We start from the raw sequence: 16,156 nt of genomic DNA, 5'->3' as shown, positions 1-16,156 counted from the left end.
TATAAATGAGCCTGGGGGGTGCTGGGCGTCACCGCATGTATCGCAGACCTGTGTTTGCTCAGGCCAGGGCTGTAGTAGCAGTGTGTTTGCTGACACAGGACAAAGTGTGCTTATAATGCACTTAACAACCTGCAATGTAAACAGCCCTAGGCTGACTAATGGGCAGGCAATCATTGTCAATTGCATCCAGAACTGCAGTACTTTGCAGTATTGCAGTTTCTGACAACTTGGAGATTGCAATTATTAATTGGTAATGTGTGATGCCTGTTTGTATTGGTGTGGTGAAGGTCACTATCTGCCCTGCGCATTAACAGAATAACTCCCTCAACAGTAAGTGTTTCACAGAACTTCTGCATCATTAACTTGGTCATCCCCCTTTCTTCCCTTCTTCCCTCTCACCTCACTGTCCCCTCTCTTATCTCACCTCCCTTCTCCCCTTAGCCTTCCCCATCCCCTCTTTCCCCCTCTCTGTATTAATGTCTCATCACCTCAACAGTCTGTGTCTCTTTCAGACTTGTCTTTCTTCATGTAGTTATATTTATGTGTGTTCTTTACCACAAGACTGGGAACACAAGGGTGTGTCTGCCTGCCTGTCTGTCTGTCTGCCTGCCGCTGTCTGTCTGTCTGTCTGTCTCTGCCTACCTCTGTCACACCTTTTTTATGGTTTTGCACTCCAGGATGAAAGGTTGAGAGCGCCTCTCATTTCCCACACAGCACATACAGAAATGAAACCCGTTTTAACCCGTTTATGGTTTCAGTTGCATGTGCTCTCTGCCTTCCAGCCTGCAGGACTCTCCTTGACACTCACACAGATACGCTTTCACACAATCCCACACTCACACAGACACACTCTCTCTCACTCACACAGAGACGCTCACAACTCTGACAGGGTTTGTTAAACCAGGCAGGTGCTTTTGTTTATTAAAAAAAAAAAGGCTATCCATTTTCATCATTCCAATTAAGATATCTATGTATTATCCATCAAAATGGAACAATCAATTGTTATTATTAGTGTTTTTTTTTTGTTCATGACTTGTATTCTAAATGAATGGGTAGATTAAAAAACAGCAGTGCATTCAGAGGAAGTTTGGACTGGTTAATATGTTTTTATTTGTATTTCACAGGTTCCTAGTTATACCAAAGGCTTCACTTAAGTATTAAGCTGAGTATTATTTGATTTTTAATATAAACAAGTGTATTTAGCAGTTGGTAGAAGCAACAAGAACATAGTGTCTGGTATTATTGACTACAGCTGTTGAGACACAGTGTCTGGCATTATTAACAACAGCTTATAGGACATAGTGTGTGTCTTTGTAATCCTTGTTTTGGAGCAATACTATAGTGCTTTGTTTTGCTATTTAGAGCAGCTGTCCTCTATCCTATGTCTTGTGTTAAATGTTTATTTGTATTTATTATTTCCACAGCTGAAGAGTCTTACTGTGTTAATGGTTCGATTCTTATGTGTGTGTTTCTCTCTCCAACAGACTTCATTTGTTTGTCTTGCTAAGGTACATTGTTCTCTAATTGTTACCTGCGTGTCGCACTGTCTTCATGTTTGTTATGAACTGTAACTTCAGCTGTATTCATTCCCTGTCTCTCTCTAGCCGAGACTCCTCCCATCCGCTTCAGGGATGGTAGTAAAGACTCCTATTGCACAGCATTTCAGGTTACTAGCTTGATTAGCCACAGTGTATAGGTAACAAGCTCACGTTTATTAAACCCTTAGTAAAACCAGAAATGGATGAAACAGCTTTGCAATGGCAGTCCTGTTTTCATCCTTGCACTTGTAGTGTCACGCACCTCTAGCCCGTGTTGTGTTGCTCCCTTCTAGAAAATGCTAGGTGCCTGTATTGTAGTTTTAGCTAACGTATGTTCCTGTGTCTTGCAGGCAGTAACCCCACGTGACTGGATCTATGGACAGGTGCTGATATTTTTGGTTGGCAATTCATATGTTTTAAGTCTTATAAAAATGCATTTGACTTTGCAGGTTGGATGTCGTGGTTTTGGTTGCCTACTGTTTCAATGATCTTGAATAAAAATCCATTTCACTTTTGTAAGTATGGCTCCTTTAGATGCTTTTAGTTGTTCACTTGTCTCCTAGTATCTGAGTGTAGTAGCCTGCTGGCACTAATCCTTGGGACCTTTGTGCATATTGATTGTAATGGTCCCAGACCCCACAATGCTAGGCTGTGGCTGAGTGTGTGATTACACAGTACAGTTTATACAAAGCACACAGGTGTACAGAAATATTGTAACAGGGGTTTTTGCATGTACAATTCAAGCCATCACTGCAAAGCTGTCGAGTTATGAAATATGTCCGGAAAGCAGCTTAAAAACGCTGCTGTGCAGAATGCCAGGTCCGAGCACAAGAGCTTGCTCGCTCATAACCAACAGAGTCCCAGCCAGCCAGCCGTCCCAGTCTCAAACAACACCCATCAGCCTGCAAATCCCTCTCCTTCCATCTGCCTCTCGTGCTCCAGCAGATCTTCCACGTCCTCATCCACCGACGCAGCCAGCTCCCCCAGGATCACATCCAGGGCCTGGGGAAACAAACACTCTCATCCCTTAAAGGAAGCCACTGCCACCACAGCTCTGCTGCTGTTCTACAAACGCTGGTAATCACAGAATTGGGGTTGATTTTGGTCAATCTACAGCTCTCTCCCATGAGCCACAGCTGGGGTTTTAGAGCATTTTACAGCACTGGGGAAACTGCTTTGCATCAAGGTCTTATTTTTGATAATCACAGACAGCAGATGGTTAAAGCAATCCAGGGTATAAAATGGACCCTGACATTAGTCTGGAACAAAGTGTTAAAATATTCATTAGCCACTGCATAGAATACTGTGCACAGGAGTGTTTCCCCTGCTCTCCTGGTTAGCTAGATCTCAAATACAAATGCATAAAAATGCTCACCACGTCAGTGAAAACTTTCTGATGGTGGTGCCTGAGAAGCACGTTCTCCAGAGTGGCGTCTCTCTGCCTCTGGACACTGTGGTACTGGTGAAAGAGGGTGTTCACAATCCAGCCTGAGTGAGGAAGGTAAACTTGTGAAATAACTTACTCTGACCTACACAGGGACTACACTTGAGCAAAGTTCAGATAACAGATTAAACTCTGTTCATGCAGGTTTTATGGGAAAAGTGCAAATGGCAGAAACTAAGAATCTGTGCTACAGGTAAAAGGATCCCCACCTGACCCCATATAGTTTTCTATTGTCACGGAATGTGCGTCCAGGTGACCTTTGGGGTCCTATTACCTGTAACACAGGAAGCAAACTTGTGGCAGGAACAATTGATTTCACTGCAGTGCAATAGAGTCTGGAGAACAATGTTGTTCTGCTAACGTGAGATAAGCACCAAAGCCTTGATTATTACTGTCTAAAAGCTTCCGTGATTGTTCCTTTTGCACGAAGCTCTGGCCGTGGTTCTCCACCAGCGCCACCAGGTGATCCATCAGGAACGAGTCCATCAGCCTCCGGGCAGCGTAGCGGCTGACCTGCACACAGAGACACACACAGGTGAGCAACACAGCAGCTGAGGTTGGGTTCCAGTTAGACGGGTGAGGAACAGGGCTTCCCAAATGCAGGAAACACCAAGACAAATTCAGGCGCCAGATTAACAAAGAAGCACAAACTAGGCACCAGCACACACCATGTAGAACTGTCATTCAAAAACTGTGTGAGTGAACTCGACATTCCTTAAACAGTGCTCCCCATTTAGTAAGCAATATAGAATGCATTTCAATAAACTTCAAGAAATAACTGTACTGTACTGTATGGGTTTGGTGGGCGACCAGCTAAAAGGTTGTAAGATTCATTTTTAGTCGTAGTAGACAGGCATTATAAGACAGAAAATGTACGAATGAGAGGAGGCCATTTGGTCCATCAGTGCTCATCCGGTTCCTAGTAGTTTGTGGATCTCAAAACCAAGTCGGGTCTTAAAGGATCCCAGTGATTCAGCATCAACAACATGGCTTGGTAATCCATTCCACCCCCTCACCGCTCTCTGTGTGAAGAAGTGTCTCACCCTCTGTTCGAAGTGTAACGTTGCCTGTGAGTGTGGGTGCTGTCCGGTGTACCTGAGCGAGCTGCAGTCTGGAGATCTCCGAGTCGTGCTCCCCCAGCACAGAGAGAACGACAGTCCTGGCCTCCTCACTGACCACCTCCGGCAGCAGCTCCTCCTCCAGCACGCTGTCCACTGCCAGCCCCGCCTGCACCTCCCGCACCTGGCAGCAAGGGGGCAGTGTGGGGGAAGAGGGGCATTAAACAACAGGGGTACCCAATCCCCCAAGAGGCTTTGAGAAGAGCGGATGGGTTCAATTGGATTGTGAAACACACTCACCAGTCCTGGGATCAGCTCCTGCACTGTCTCAGTCACAATCTCAGACATGCTGTCGTAGATGGCTGCCTTGGTCAGGTGACTGTCAACGAAACCCTTGACGGAACTCCTGAGGACCTCGGCAGACACGTCCAGCATCACTTCCTGCAGGAGCTCCCCGAACAGCATGCTGGGAAGGCGTGAAGTGTGTTCCTGCACACACCCCGCGCTGGGGAAACACAAACACACACACTGGGCTGGGCTCTGACTTTCAATCCTGCCCGGTTAAAGTAGTCTGCACCACAGTCTTCAAAAAGGAAAGAGAGATGCTAAAAGTGATACAAAGAGTCTATTAACAGAGGAAAGCGTTGTCATTTACACTCTTCATTTTTGCTTGTTAATGTGTCACACACACACTCTGGACCTTGTGTCTCGAAGTTGCATTCTTAATCGTTTCTGAAGATGCTGCAAAAGTGTTTGGACTTACTTTGACTGTCTTTGCTTCTTGACAGAGTCTGTGCTCGGGAACTTCACCGGAGAGCTCTGCTGGATAAATACAGAGACACACAGTATTGGCAATGCCAGGGACAGGTGAAGGATATTTCTGTTTATATCACAAGCGTGGGTATACCTGGCGTGGAATAACATGCTTACCAGGACTACTTTGGAATGCGTCTTGCTGATTCTTACACTGTTCATTCACCAGGTGGTGAAGCTGGTCTCGTGCATGTTGTGATTGACAGATTAAAACCAGGTCGTACCTGCACAGAGTCCCTGGAGAACACCTCAATGAGCAGGTCTGGGATGAGCTCGTCAGACAGGACGTCCGCTATAAAGGAATTCACACAGTCCCAGGCAAACCGCTTGTTTTCCGTGAAGTAGAGGGCAGCAGCACAGTCCTGCCAGCAGAGAATCTCATTCACTCTGTCGGCTGGTGTCACAGATTAGCACGGGTCTTGGACTAGCTAACGTTAGGCAAGGCAGTCCAAGATCAGTGCTAACCAGGGTCTGTGAAACCAGCTGGTTCTGTATTAAGAGTTTAAAGCAGGGCTGCAGTTTCTTCTGGCCTGTGTTCCACCTGAGCTCTCAATGACAAACATGTCCAACTGAACAAATAACTAGGTCAAATTAAGTCAATTGAGAGCATAAACTGGAATGAAAACCAGAAGACCCTGCGGCCCTCGAGGACTGGAGTTTGACCACTGAATCAATCCGTGCTTGAAACGGTTTCAACGTTTTAAGACTGGTAGGCTGTGATTGACAGAGGAGTTATCAGGTGTATTGTTCTAAGGAGGGGTCACAGATACAGTACTGCTGCTTGGTGGGATTTGAACTATCGATACAGTACAGGACACCTCAATGCTATGCCTTCACTCATTAACAGATACAATATATAAAAGAAAGTCCTCTCACCCTGTGTCTGTTTGAAAGTGTTGCTGGTGCCTTTGCTTCTGTCTCTAACTCCCTTGTGTTCACTATCTAAAGTGGAGAAAAAAACAAGATCATCAACACTAATAAACGGATTATTCACTGTGGAGTATTAACTAACAGCGTGAGGTACTGGGAGAACAGAGAGAGCACTCCGACTGGCTAAACGCTCACCTTACTTTAGTTCTCTTTCCTTTGCAGATTGTGCAGTGCAGCATGCCCATGTTCGCATGCGAGTGACCCCTCTTACCTGCAGCAGAGGCTGCCTGGGTTCCAGGGTTTCCAGCCCCTTCATGACTCCTCTTTGCACTGGAAATACACTGGGTCTGGCGGTGAGGTCTTCCATGACTCTCCCCCCTCTGAGCAAGAAACAGAAACACACGTCTGATCCGTCATCGCTTCAACATAGCAAATTCAAAGACAATCGGAGAGATACAGGGCTCTGTTCTTAAAAGTTTAGGGGCGGTTTTGTTGAAGCCCATTCTGTATTGCTTAAATACATTCTAGGGATGGCAGTAAGACTTAGCGTATAGCAGTTCCATCTAGTCCAGGTTTTACTACGAGCTTGATTAGCCACAGTGTGTAGGTAACAAGCTCAGGTGTGTCTGATTAAATTCGTAGTAAAACCAGGAATGGATCAGACGGGAATGGGAGTCTTATTACCATCCCTGCATTGTATAATGTAGCACAATGAGAAGACGCTGATACAGTATTACTCCATGTATCTTCTTGCCTCGCTCACCTCTCCGATGCGGTCCCTGCTGACAGCGGTTGCTCCGGCGTTCTCTTGCTTCTGTGGAAGTCTGTCGGAGTCTGATCCCACCCGTCTCCAGCAGTCAGACTGGAAACAGAGACACACTGTAGCTCAGGCCAGACATTTAGCTACCAAGTCCAAACTGAAGTCACAAAGAGCTACTCCAGATATTAACCATCCTTGATGATGTGCAAGGCCTTGAAGTATTTGCAGCACACGCACTCCTGAAATGCTAAACATTGCATATAGCCTGCTATACAAGTTAATACATGGTGTGTAGGGTGTGTCTTATTATTGAGTAAGAGATCTCGTACAGTGAGGACTGCAAAGCCAGTAGCACTGCATTCATGTATTTAATCAGGAGATTCACCCTTTGAGACAGAGGGTTGTTTGTTAGTGTGGACTGCAGGAGAAGCATTGGCTGAAGGGTCTAAGCAAGTCCCAGATACGATCTTTAAAACCAGACAAGGAAAGATGATCCAATTCCATCTTCATACTATGATAGAAACAATTCCACGTCTTTGGGATTAGATATGGCAAAATTCTCCCATACATGTTCAAACCCTTGGAACAGCCACATTAACAGAGTACCTGAGAGTGTAAACTGTAGCCAATGCTAGTCCTTTCTACCAGAGCACTCCAATAAGGAGGTACCTAGCCTTGAAAAGCCTTAAACACAACCCAAACCCAAACTCTAACCCAATAGCCCTGAGCTGGTGGCTTTCCTGTTATACATTCACTGGTTGTCACTTACTTGTCTGGGGGTTTTGCATTATGGACTGCTGCCCCCTAAGAGCTAAGATGAGGTTGTCTAAGCCTGATTCAAGCCCCAGTTAGCCCCCTGCATGGGGCGTCTCGTTATTACCTGGGCAGGTAGGGAGTGGAGCGCACCTGCCGTTGTCCGCGCTGACTGGCAGAGACAGGGGGCTGGAGGTTGGTGCCGCTGGAGAGCAGACTGTCCCATTCTGTCCTGGGCACCACCCCCCTCTGCTGACGAACACGGTTTAAACTGGGGGGGAAGAAAACAGCTTTTTGCAAACTGCACTAACGCTGTAGTTTCAAATGAAGTCAGTATTGTACAGCACTGGTGGGGTAGCGCTGTAGGGATACAAGCATGCTCTCCATTGAAATCAGCCTGGATCCTCGTCATCCTTTGTGCCAACCTTTATACAAGTTTACCATAGGAAAAGCATAGCAAAATGTAATAAAGCATAGTGAAAGCATGGTGAAGCACAGATAAGCACTATGGGAAATGCATTGTATACCCACAGGAAAAGCTGCAAAAACACTGGTAAACTATTGTAATTCAGGATGTGAAACAGGAATTCAAAACAGGACTGATTTTGTTCACAGAGGAAACAGGAGGAGGGATCATAGATGTGACGCATGGAACTTGTAAGGCAACAGTCTTACCTTTCCTGGAGTTCAGACCAGTTCTTTTCCGCTCTGCTCGATGCCATCAGAGTTGGCTGTGGTCTGCTGTGTAGAGCAGACGCAGATTATTCTATTAGAAACGCAACTGTTACTGGGATGATACGGGTTTATGTGTATGTATTATATAAGTTTATGGCGTAAAGGAATGAAAGAAATAATTTAATTGAATGAAATATTTAACGCAAATAAATATTGCATTAGGGCCTACATATTGCTAACTTAAATAACTAAATGCTTATCATAAAAAAGCTCCAATTAATCGATTTTCTTATAAACCATACGAACCGGTATTTTATCGTTTGTTTTTAATGTTAAATATGCAACTAGTATTAAAAAGTGTGGTTTGATAGAAATATTTAATTATTTTGCAGTGCATTTAAATTAAACGTGATCATATATACAAACATCATTTAGTCAACAAAACACCCGCATGTACGCAGACGCTGTTCGAGTCCCACAACGGAATCGATGAACTCACTTTTATCTTTCGACCCGATCTTCTGTAGCTGTTGGAACTCGGCCTTGTTCTTCAGTACGAGACTGATAACAAAGTTACGGTTCTTGGCAATCGGCATCCAATGGGGGATAAAAACATGATCGTTTTTATTTCATTAGTGTACAGTATATCTTACTTTGTATCCGATTGTATTCGAGAACAGGCTGTTGTGACTGTTGTTTTTTCTTTTTTTTTAAATCTCGCAGCTGCAACACACACGGGTGCTGGTCTGTGATTGCACTTCATTGGATACAAGGATCAGCCTGGTAACTAACAGCCTTCTTTGTGTATGTGAGAGAAACTTAACATACAGACACAACTTTAGCCGCAGTCCCTCCACTCGCTCTGCTCGACGCGTCTATATTCTTGGTATACATACAGTAATGATCCCGCAGCAATGTAGAATCTATTAACCCCCCCACTCGTGTTCAGTACGAGAGGTGTTTTACATTCGCTAACGAAGAAAAATGCTCTTCGAGATGTTTCCTTTTGCTTGGCAAAGTTAAAAACCATGCCCAGATAAGAGTCTTAATCCGCATGCATTTAATCGGTTTATGTGACTCTGCAGCAGAAGCTGTTGATGTGTAGTTCACCCCTTAGTCTCTGTAAGTCGCTTTGGATAAAAGCGCCTGCTAAATGACCAATTGATTATTATTATTATTAAATAATAATAATAATAATAATAATAATAATTAATAAATAAATAAATAAATAAATAAATAAATCTACCTACCTTGAAACGTCTTATCTTCACAGTTTTCCGTTTGCGTTTGTATTATGCATGTACCACAGTTTGCCATATATATATATATATATATATATATATATATATATATATATATATATATATTATATATATATATATAATTTTTTAAAAAATAAATAAATAAATAAATCCTTTATCATATTTCTCTGGGCTTTACACTGCTTCACTTTGTTTTCCATGCTTTGTTACACTTTGCTGTGCTTTTACTATGGGAACACATTTATAAGGAAAGAAGACAAGGGTTGAATTGACAACAGAACTGGCAGGAATGTCGTTGTCCATCAAATCAACAGTACGAAGGTCACTCTTGAAATCAAGACTTAAAGGATGTGTTGCAGTAAGAATACCTCTGTTAAGAAAGGGGAACAAGACTAAAAGGCTAAAATATGCACAAGAACACAGAAATTGGACTGTTGATGGATGGACAACGACACCTGTGCCTTCTGCCAGTCCTGTTGTCAATTCAACGCTTGTCTTCTTTCTATTCCTTAAGGATATTTATTATCTTCAAGTATTGCTCATCCTTGTTAGACAGCGTTTTGGGTCTTCCAGTCCTGGGTTTGAACAATTACAGATGATGTTTCTCTGTACTTGTTGATTATGTTTCAGATACCACACCTTGAAAATCGAGTGATGCGAGTTATTTCACTCAATGTTTTTCCATCTTTATGCAAGTCAAGGTTGTTATAATAGTAGAAAACACTAATGGAGGCTTTGAGTAAATTGTTGATGCTCATAATGCATCAGAGTAGAAAAATGCAACATATCTAAGACTTTTGCACAGCAGTGTGTGTGTATATATCTATAGATATATATATATATATATATATATAGATCTATAGAGATATATATATATATATATATATATATATATATATATATATATATATATATATATATATATATATATATATATAATCAATCATTCATCCATACACATTTCTGATACAGATAATAGTCGCTCACACTTTGCACAGGATTCGCTTGCCAATAGATATTTTATTTTTAAAATACAAAACACAAAAGTTTCTGAACGCTTGTTTCCAAAGTTTGACAGTTCAGCAAGCTGTTTCAGGTCAATGTTCCCTTTACATAAATATCACCCAGAGCACTGGAGTTCATAATGGCTTTAAAAAAAAGGTTCAATTAGTTGCCCATTTCAATTAGTTAAGCATCTGATTAGATATTGCGTGACTTGCAGTGTATACAACCATCTTTAATATTGCGTGACTTGCAGTGTATACAACCATCTTTAATGGATGGGCTTGACAAGAAGCAACAAAAACACCTTGGAACTTTCACAACACAAACTCCAGACGTGTTTGAACAGAGGGGCTTGGGAGGCGGAAGTCAAAGCTGTGTTTTAATACCTGCTTGAAGGACACAGTACACATACCAATCACATACATACATCATGTTTCTTTATGCTGAAAAATAACAAAAAATACTATAGAAAGAATGAGGTCTACTCAATCAAATCTCTGAACGATTTTAACAATTGCAGTACGCATTGCAGTAATAAGGATTTTCTTTTATGCATGGTATGTTACAAACTGCATCAGAACAATTGCATTTTAAAAGGAAACTTCGGCACCAGACTCACTTCAGCACATTTTATTCATATTGGTATCCATAATACAAAACAGACAGCCCAGACACTGCTAGCGTGGGTATACTCAGCGTGAGATTTATTTTTGTCCACGCTTACCAGGACTAGTTTAGAACGTGTCTGCTTACGTTCCTGTGCTGTTGAAATTCAGGACGGGGCTGCGCTTCGGGGTATTCAAACAATACTGCCGCCTATACGTGCTTTATAACAACTATAAAATGTCTGAAATCATTTCAAATTTCTATGTTTTTTACTCAGATTTCCTTGAGAGCGAATTTAGTCAAGAAACGCTAGTTCCCGATCTGACTGTGTCTGCCTCATCCAAACAGCCAGTAGCCGCTGCATTAAAACCGGTAAAGGTAGAAAACAGACAGAATGCGATTTGTAGAAAACAAACAGACAGAATGTGAATTGTAGAAAACAAACAGACAGAATGTGAATTGTAGAAAACAAACAGACAGAATGTGAATTGTAGAAAACAAACAGACAGAATGTGAATTGTAGAAAACAAACAGACAGAATGTGAATTGACAGACTTGCTAAGAGGCCATAAACTCAGTTTGAAATTAATCCGCGTCGCAGCACAGTCTGTTGACAAGGAAAGTAAAGATCCGCCAGGTAAACTAATCCCTGAATTAACTGATTTTATATAAAAAATGTACACATTTTATTGCTATTTATTTTCAATATATACTTGTGTCGGGGCTTGTGATTTACTTTAAAAACCGTATACCACGAATATATACTTGTATATATCCTCTATATACAAGTTTGAATGTCATGAACCAAGAACGGCTGTCAGCCCCCCGTTCAAAGTCGCCATCAGTTTTATTATTATTGTTATTCATTTGTCTCTTGAAGTCCAGCGAGCTTGCACAAGCGTTACAGTCAGAAATCCCTGGCGTGGTGAAGTGTAAAGGCACAGTTCCCGGAGAGGTTCAGGACTCCTCCAGTAAAGCGAGGTCGTTAGGCAGCGTTCAGTTGTTCAGTCTCTGTTGTCTTGCATTCAGTCCAGCCTGGCAGTGGAGTGTGCCACGTCCACGCAGGGGAGAGCGAGCTCAGGTCAAGCGTCAGCCTTTAGAGCTTCTTTCTGATGGGTTGACACACTTTCTGTGGTTGGTGTGTGTGTGTGTGTGTGTCAGTGTGTGTGTGTGTGTAGCCCAAAAAAGTCCTCAAAAAGGTAGGAAAACCTGACAAAACCTACTTCATGAGGACACAGGCCATGTCCCTGTAGTGTTTAAAAACATGTATATTTCACACATCCTCCCAAGGCCCCTCTGAAGTTTTGAATAGTAAATCTGCACTATACTGTACAAGAGTCAATGCAAAATCCTCATAAACACTGTGTGTGTGCGAGTCTGACACAGTGAACCCTGTCGCACAGAATTTCTATAAAAGTCATGTTACTATTTTTTTTTTTTATTTATTTACTTGGGTTATATAAAAAGTACCCGCTGCACATCCAAACGTGTGTCTGCTTTGGTGGAATATATACTGCCCTCCTGCTTTAATAAATAGGATTTTTGATTTTCATAGTAAAAATGTTCTTTGTTTGGAAAAAAAAAAAGTTAGGTACCATGGAAAAAACTTGTCTCTGCAGCCCAGGTTTGGCACCTCTTTCCCTGTCTGTCTGTTTCAGTTGCTTGTATAATAATCCAGTTGAACATCGTCTATATACTTGAAAAATAAAACGTCCCAAAAGAATGTAGCGTCACAGTGTGTGAATTCTTGTTAAGGGAGACTGTTAAACTATCCAAAAGAATACAAATGAAATTTAAAAAATCTCCCTTGACAACCGACATCAGCGGCCTAGTCCTTTCTTCAGGCTTTGAAACCCTGGGCCTAGATTTGCTATAGTTGCATTCCGAGACATCCAGTCATGGGTCCTCCCTTAAAAAGCAAAACAAAGTCTTTTTTTTTTGTTATTATAAAAAATTTAAAAAGTTCCTGATGTATATATATAAAAAAAAAAACTTGTAGAATCTGTAGCAGTCTGCATCTCTGCTCAAGCTGTCCAAGACTCAGCAGCTGGGCTCCAGTGGAGGAGTGACCTCCAGCTCACAGCTCCTCCTCAGTTCAGGAACTGCGTGTATCCCTCGGCACCTGTTACTATGACGTCCATCCAGATCCGCATGGCCTCCGGAGAGGGGGCCACCATGTAATAGAGCCGGTCGTGAGTCTTGACACAGAACGTCAGGGAGGGGTTTGGGCTCTGGAATCACAAGACAGGGAGTCCGTTAATTCAGTCTGACCAGGCCTGGTACAGTTACTGCTACAGTGGCTGTTTCTGCTCAAATGCAAGGCATTATAAAAGTGGAGGTGTTAGATTCCTGTACGTGTTTCCTGAAACCTCCTGAAACGTTTAAACACCTTTAGAGATTTACACTTGAACATATTTTGAGATAATTTTGATTACTAACAAAGTCAAAACAGCTTGTTACACATAAAATGTCAGCACCCTTCCATGGACTTAGTACACACTACATCTGGCTTGAAAAATCACCCAGTATAAAAAACACATACGGGGGCTAGTAAGTACATTTCCACACATGCTGCTGTGACTTCATGTGGCCGAGGCTGTAAAACCAGATCTGTAATAATTTCAGTGGTAACAGTGGTATCTTATTCTCATGATTTTATATGACATACACATACTGTTGTGTCTCTGTTACTCCTGATCTTTCACTGTATCTTCTTATGATTCTATATGACATATGCATCCACAACGTTTTAGAATTTCCACATCCTAACCTTGTAGTTAGTATATTGCATTGCTTTTCACTGTATTTAATGTATTATGCATTGTTTTTTACTGTACCTTGTAAAGCGCTATGTGATGGTGGTGCACTATGAAAGGCGCTATATAAAATAAAGACTGATTGATTGATCTATTGATTGATTGATTGATTGACGGTCCTGTAACCCTGTGGCACTGACACACAAAGGGACTGTTTCCAGAAAGTGTTTGTATTCAAAGCAAAGCTGTTCATCTGTTACTTAAACAACAAAACAAGACCCTTCTCAAAGCACGGGTCTAACTGACCATGAGGTTCCGTTTGATTGCTGTAGACTGCAGGACAGCTTGCAGAGAAACAACTCAGCCATGCGTTCATTCTGCAGAGACTCTACCCCGGAGCAAACCATCCACGCACAAACTCATTCCAATCACAGCAAGCCAAGATGCATTTACAATGGGATATAGAGCATGAATTTATATTTCAGAACCCGTACCCCTTGATCACTTCAGTTCACTGTGCTGGTGTCACTTGTGCAGTTTTGAAAGAACCACATGCATTTTCTGATAATGCATATATATATATATATATATATATATATGCTGTAACGTGTGTGTGTCTTTTCAAAGCTGCACACTTCAGATCTACATACTGTAGTGAACAGAAGTGCATGGCAGGTACGATTCATGAAACTAGATTTAATTACCCCCTTAGATGTGGGACAAGATTCCTCTTTTATAATCATACAGAGTCTTCAACATTCCCAAATCTCATGCCTCTCAATACATTAGCTTTACTAAAACCACACCTGCATCAGTGCATCGTTCTGGTGTTGCAACATGCACAGACCTGCTGCACGCAGTAACTGCAAAGACTCCCAGTGAGATCAGGCATGAAGGATTAGGCTCAATGTAAACTTCACCTGCAGTGCTGTGCTCTTATCTGTTAAGGCTGGTTCATACTTCAGTCATGCAGCTGTGTAACCGAGGGCGATTCCTAGCCTCTCTAACTAACTAGCTCCTGGCGGTCACAAGATTTAAAACAGGAACCAACAGGCAAATAAGTTCATTAAAACTGAAACTGAAGGAGTGTCAGACCAAGCAATCTTAAACCAGAGCATCCAAATCAGAGACCCAACAAACAGCAGCAATCAAGACAGACCTCTCTCCGAAACTGAGCTGGGAGCAGCTCTGTGATCTGCTGGGTAGAACAGTTCAGAAAGTTAGAGAGTTACAGGCAAACACTGCCGCCACCGACAAGAAACAGACAAGACCTACGCAGTAAAAACAAACGGACTCAACAACACAGGTATACAGTGGACGGGACACATCAGACATACTGTATAAGGGACAAACCTGTAAGAGTGGGCTCCAACTCTGGTCTCAAGGACTGTCCCAGTCCAGAAATTTGTTCCAATCCAGTCTTAAATTGGTTAATTGACCCTTAGCCAGTTCAATTAACTCATTTAGGATCTGGTTGGAGAACAAACATGGACTGGAATAGACCATGAGGGGCCTGAGTTGCTCTAGGAGATAGGCCTAAGACAGACGTATAGGGGATAGGACAGCTAACCCTCCTACAGATAAGAGAACTACAGACCAGACCACTGTTTTTTTATGTGTGTGTATAGAAGGGACAGGTGCTGCTCAGCTTTGTAACATGACAAACAGTACCTGCGCTGTTTGAGTAAAGAAAGTGCACTTGCATCATCTGCCACTAGATGGTGCTGAAGTGTCGCTGTGTGGAAAGCTGAGATTGCTGTTCTAAGTCACATCCCCATTTGGAGCCTATTAGCAGCAACTTTACTTCGAGTGTATGTCTTGCACTCAACCACAACAGCCTCTATATAAACAGATTATATACACTTTCATATCAGCTTTTCGTCTTTTTTATTTAGATTTCATGGTTCATAATAAGTTTATCAGTGTGTGGTGGCTACCACTAATCAAGTTGAGAGCGTACTTTCTATTGCACTCTCCGACAGATTAGCAGATACAACACCTAGGCACGCAGACATACAGTACGGTATATATACCAGCACAAACATGACAAAACACACGCTTACTAGAGTGTTTGCTCCAGGGCAAAGATTTCACCATTCAAAAATATAGAGATCATTACAATTACAAAAGAACTTTGCAACCCCTAACATAACTGAATACATATTTTTTTAACAGTGGTGTGAACCGGAGCAAATTCTGGTAATTCTTTTCTTTTTTCAAACAGACACGCACTGTATTTACACAGAGTGATACATACATTCACCAAATTCAGATTGAAAAATCCTTTCTGATTGTGGAACGAGAAGATGAGGAGGGAGAGGAAGAGCATGGGGGCAGCCAGAGGGAATGAGAGAGAGAGGAGAGAAATGAGCAACCGAGGAGAAGTGCCTAAGAAAAGCAAAATCATTTAGAACGGTGAAAAAACAAACAAACAAACATGTGAATAACGGAAGCAGCGTGCAGAGATCTGTGGAAAAAAAGCAGTAACTTTGAATAGAAAATGCAAATGAAACACTGGCAAATGAGAGAGAGAGAGAGAGAGAGAGAGAGAGAGAGAGACAGAGAGAGAGAGAGAGAGAGAGAGAGAGAGAGAGAGAGACAGAGAGAGAGAGAGAG

General features: G+C 42.2%; 2 protein-coding genes across 30 annotated transcripts in view; both read right to left on the bottom strand.

Annotated features, from left to right (window-relative positions):
* Nucleotides 1-1,086: 1,086 nt before the first annotated feature.
* LOC117397129 (uncharacterized) lies at nt 1,087-8,858 on the bottom strand. 3 transcript variants are annotated; one of them, XM_059009758.1, is made up of 13 exons: nt 8,411-8,858; nt 7,912-8,002; nt 7,364-7,507; nt 6,487-6,585; nt 5,995-6,103; nt 5,730-5,795; nt 5,078-5,215; nt 4,804-4,862; nt 4,341-4,545; nt 4,078-4,224; nt 3,375-3,495; nt 2,914-3,026; nt 1,087-2,540 (listed from the first exon to the last, which is right to left on the bottom strand). In XM_059009758.1, the coding sequence occupies exons 2-13, from the start codon at nt 7,956-7,958 to the stop codon at nt 2,436-2,438; spliced, it is 1,353 nt and encodes a 450-aa protein (XP_058865741.1). In that variant the 5' UTR covers nt 7,959-8,002; nt 8,411-8,858; the 3' UTR covers nt 1,087-2,435. The 3 variants fall into 3 exon arrangements, with proteins under 3 accessions (XP_058865741.1, XP_058865740.1, XP_058865742.1); XM_059009757.1 differs by having other exon boundaries at nt 7,912-7,977; XM_059009759.1 differs by having other exon boundaries at nt 4,804-4,859; nt 7,912-7,977.
* Nucleotides 8,859-10,173: 1,315 nt separating this feature from the next.
* LOC117397143 (pleckstrin homology-like domain family B member 1) overlaps nt 10,174-16,156 on the bottom strand; it is a 74,258-nt gene continuing 68,275 nt past the window's right edge. For 18 of the 27 annotated variants that reach the window (XM_059009813.1, XM_059009820.1, XM_059009819.1 and 15 more), the window contains 3 exons: nt 15,798-15,827; nt 14,700-14,735; nt 10,174-13,015 (listed from right to left, as the gene is read on the bottom strand). In XM_059009813.1, the coding sequence (XP_058865796.1) occupies nt 12,875-13,015; nt 14,700-14,735; nt 15,798-15,827 (207 nt within the window). In that variant the 3' untranslated portion in view covers nt 10,174-12,874. Of the gene's footprint in view, nt 13,016-14,699; nt 14,736-15,797; nt 15,828-16,156 lie in introns of those variants that run through there. The other 9 variants (XM_059009814.1, XM_059009816.1, XM_059009832.1 and 6 more) reach the window with 5 other exon arrangements.

Source organism: Acipenser ruthenus, chromosome 39 (assembly GCF_902713425.1).
Source record: "Acipenser ruthenus chromosome 39, fAciRut3.2 maternal haplotype, whole genome shotgun sequence".
Taxonomy (NCBI): Eukaryota; Metazoa; Chordata; class Actinopteri; order Acipenseriformes; family Acipenseridae; genus Acipenser; species Acipenser ruthenus.
The sequence above is the reverse complement of the archived record's forward strand: the minus strand, read 5'-3'. Positions and strand labels throughout refer to the sequence as shown.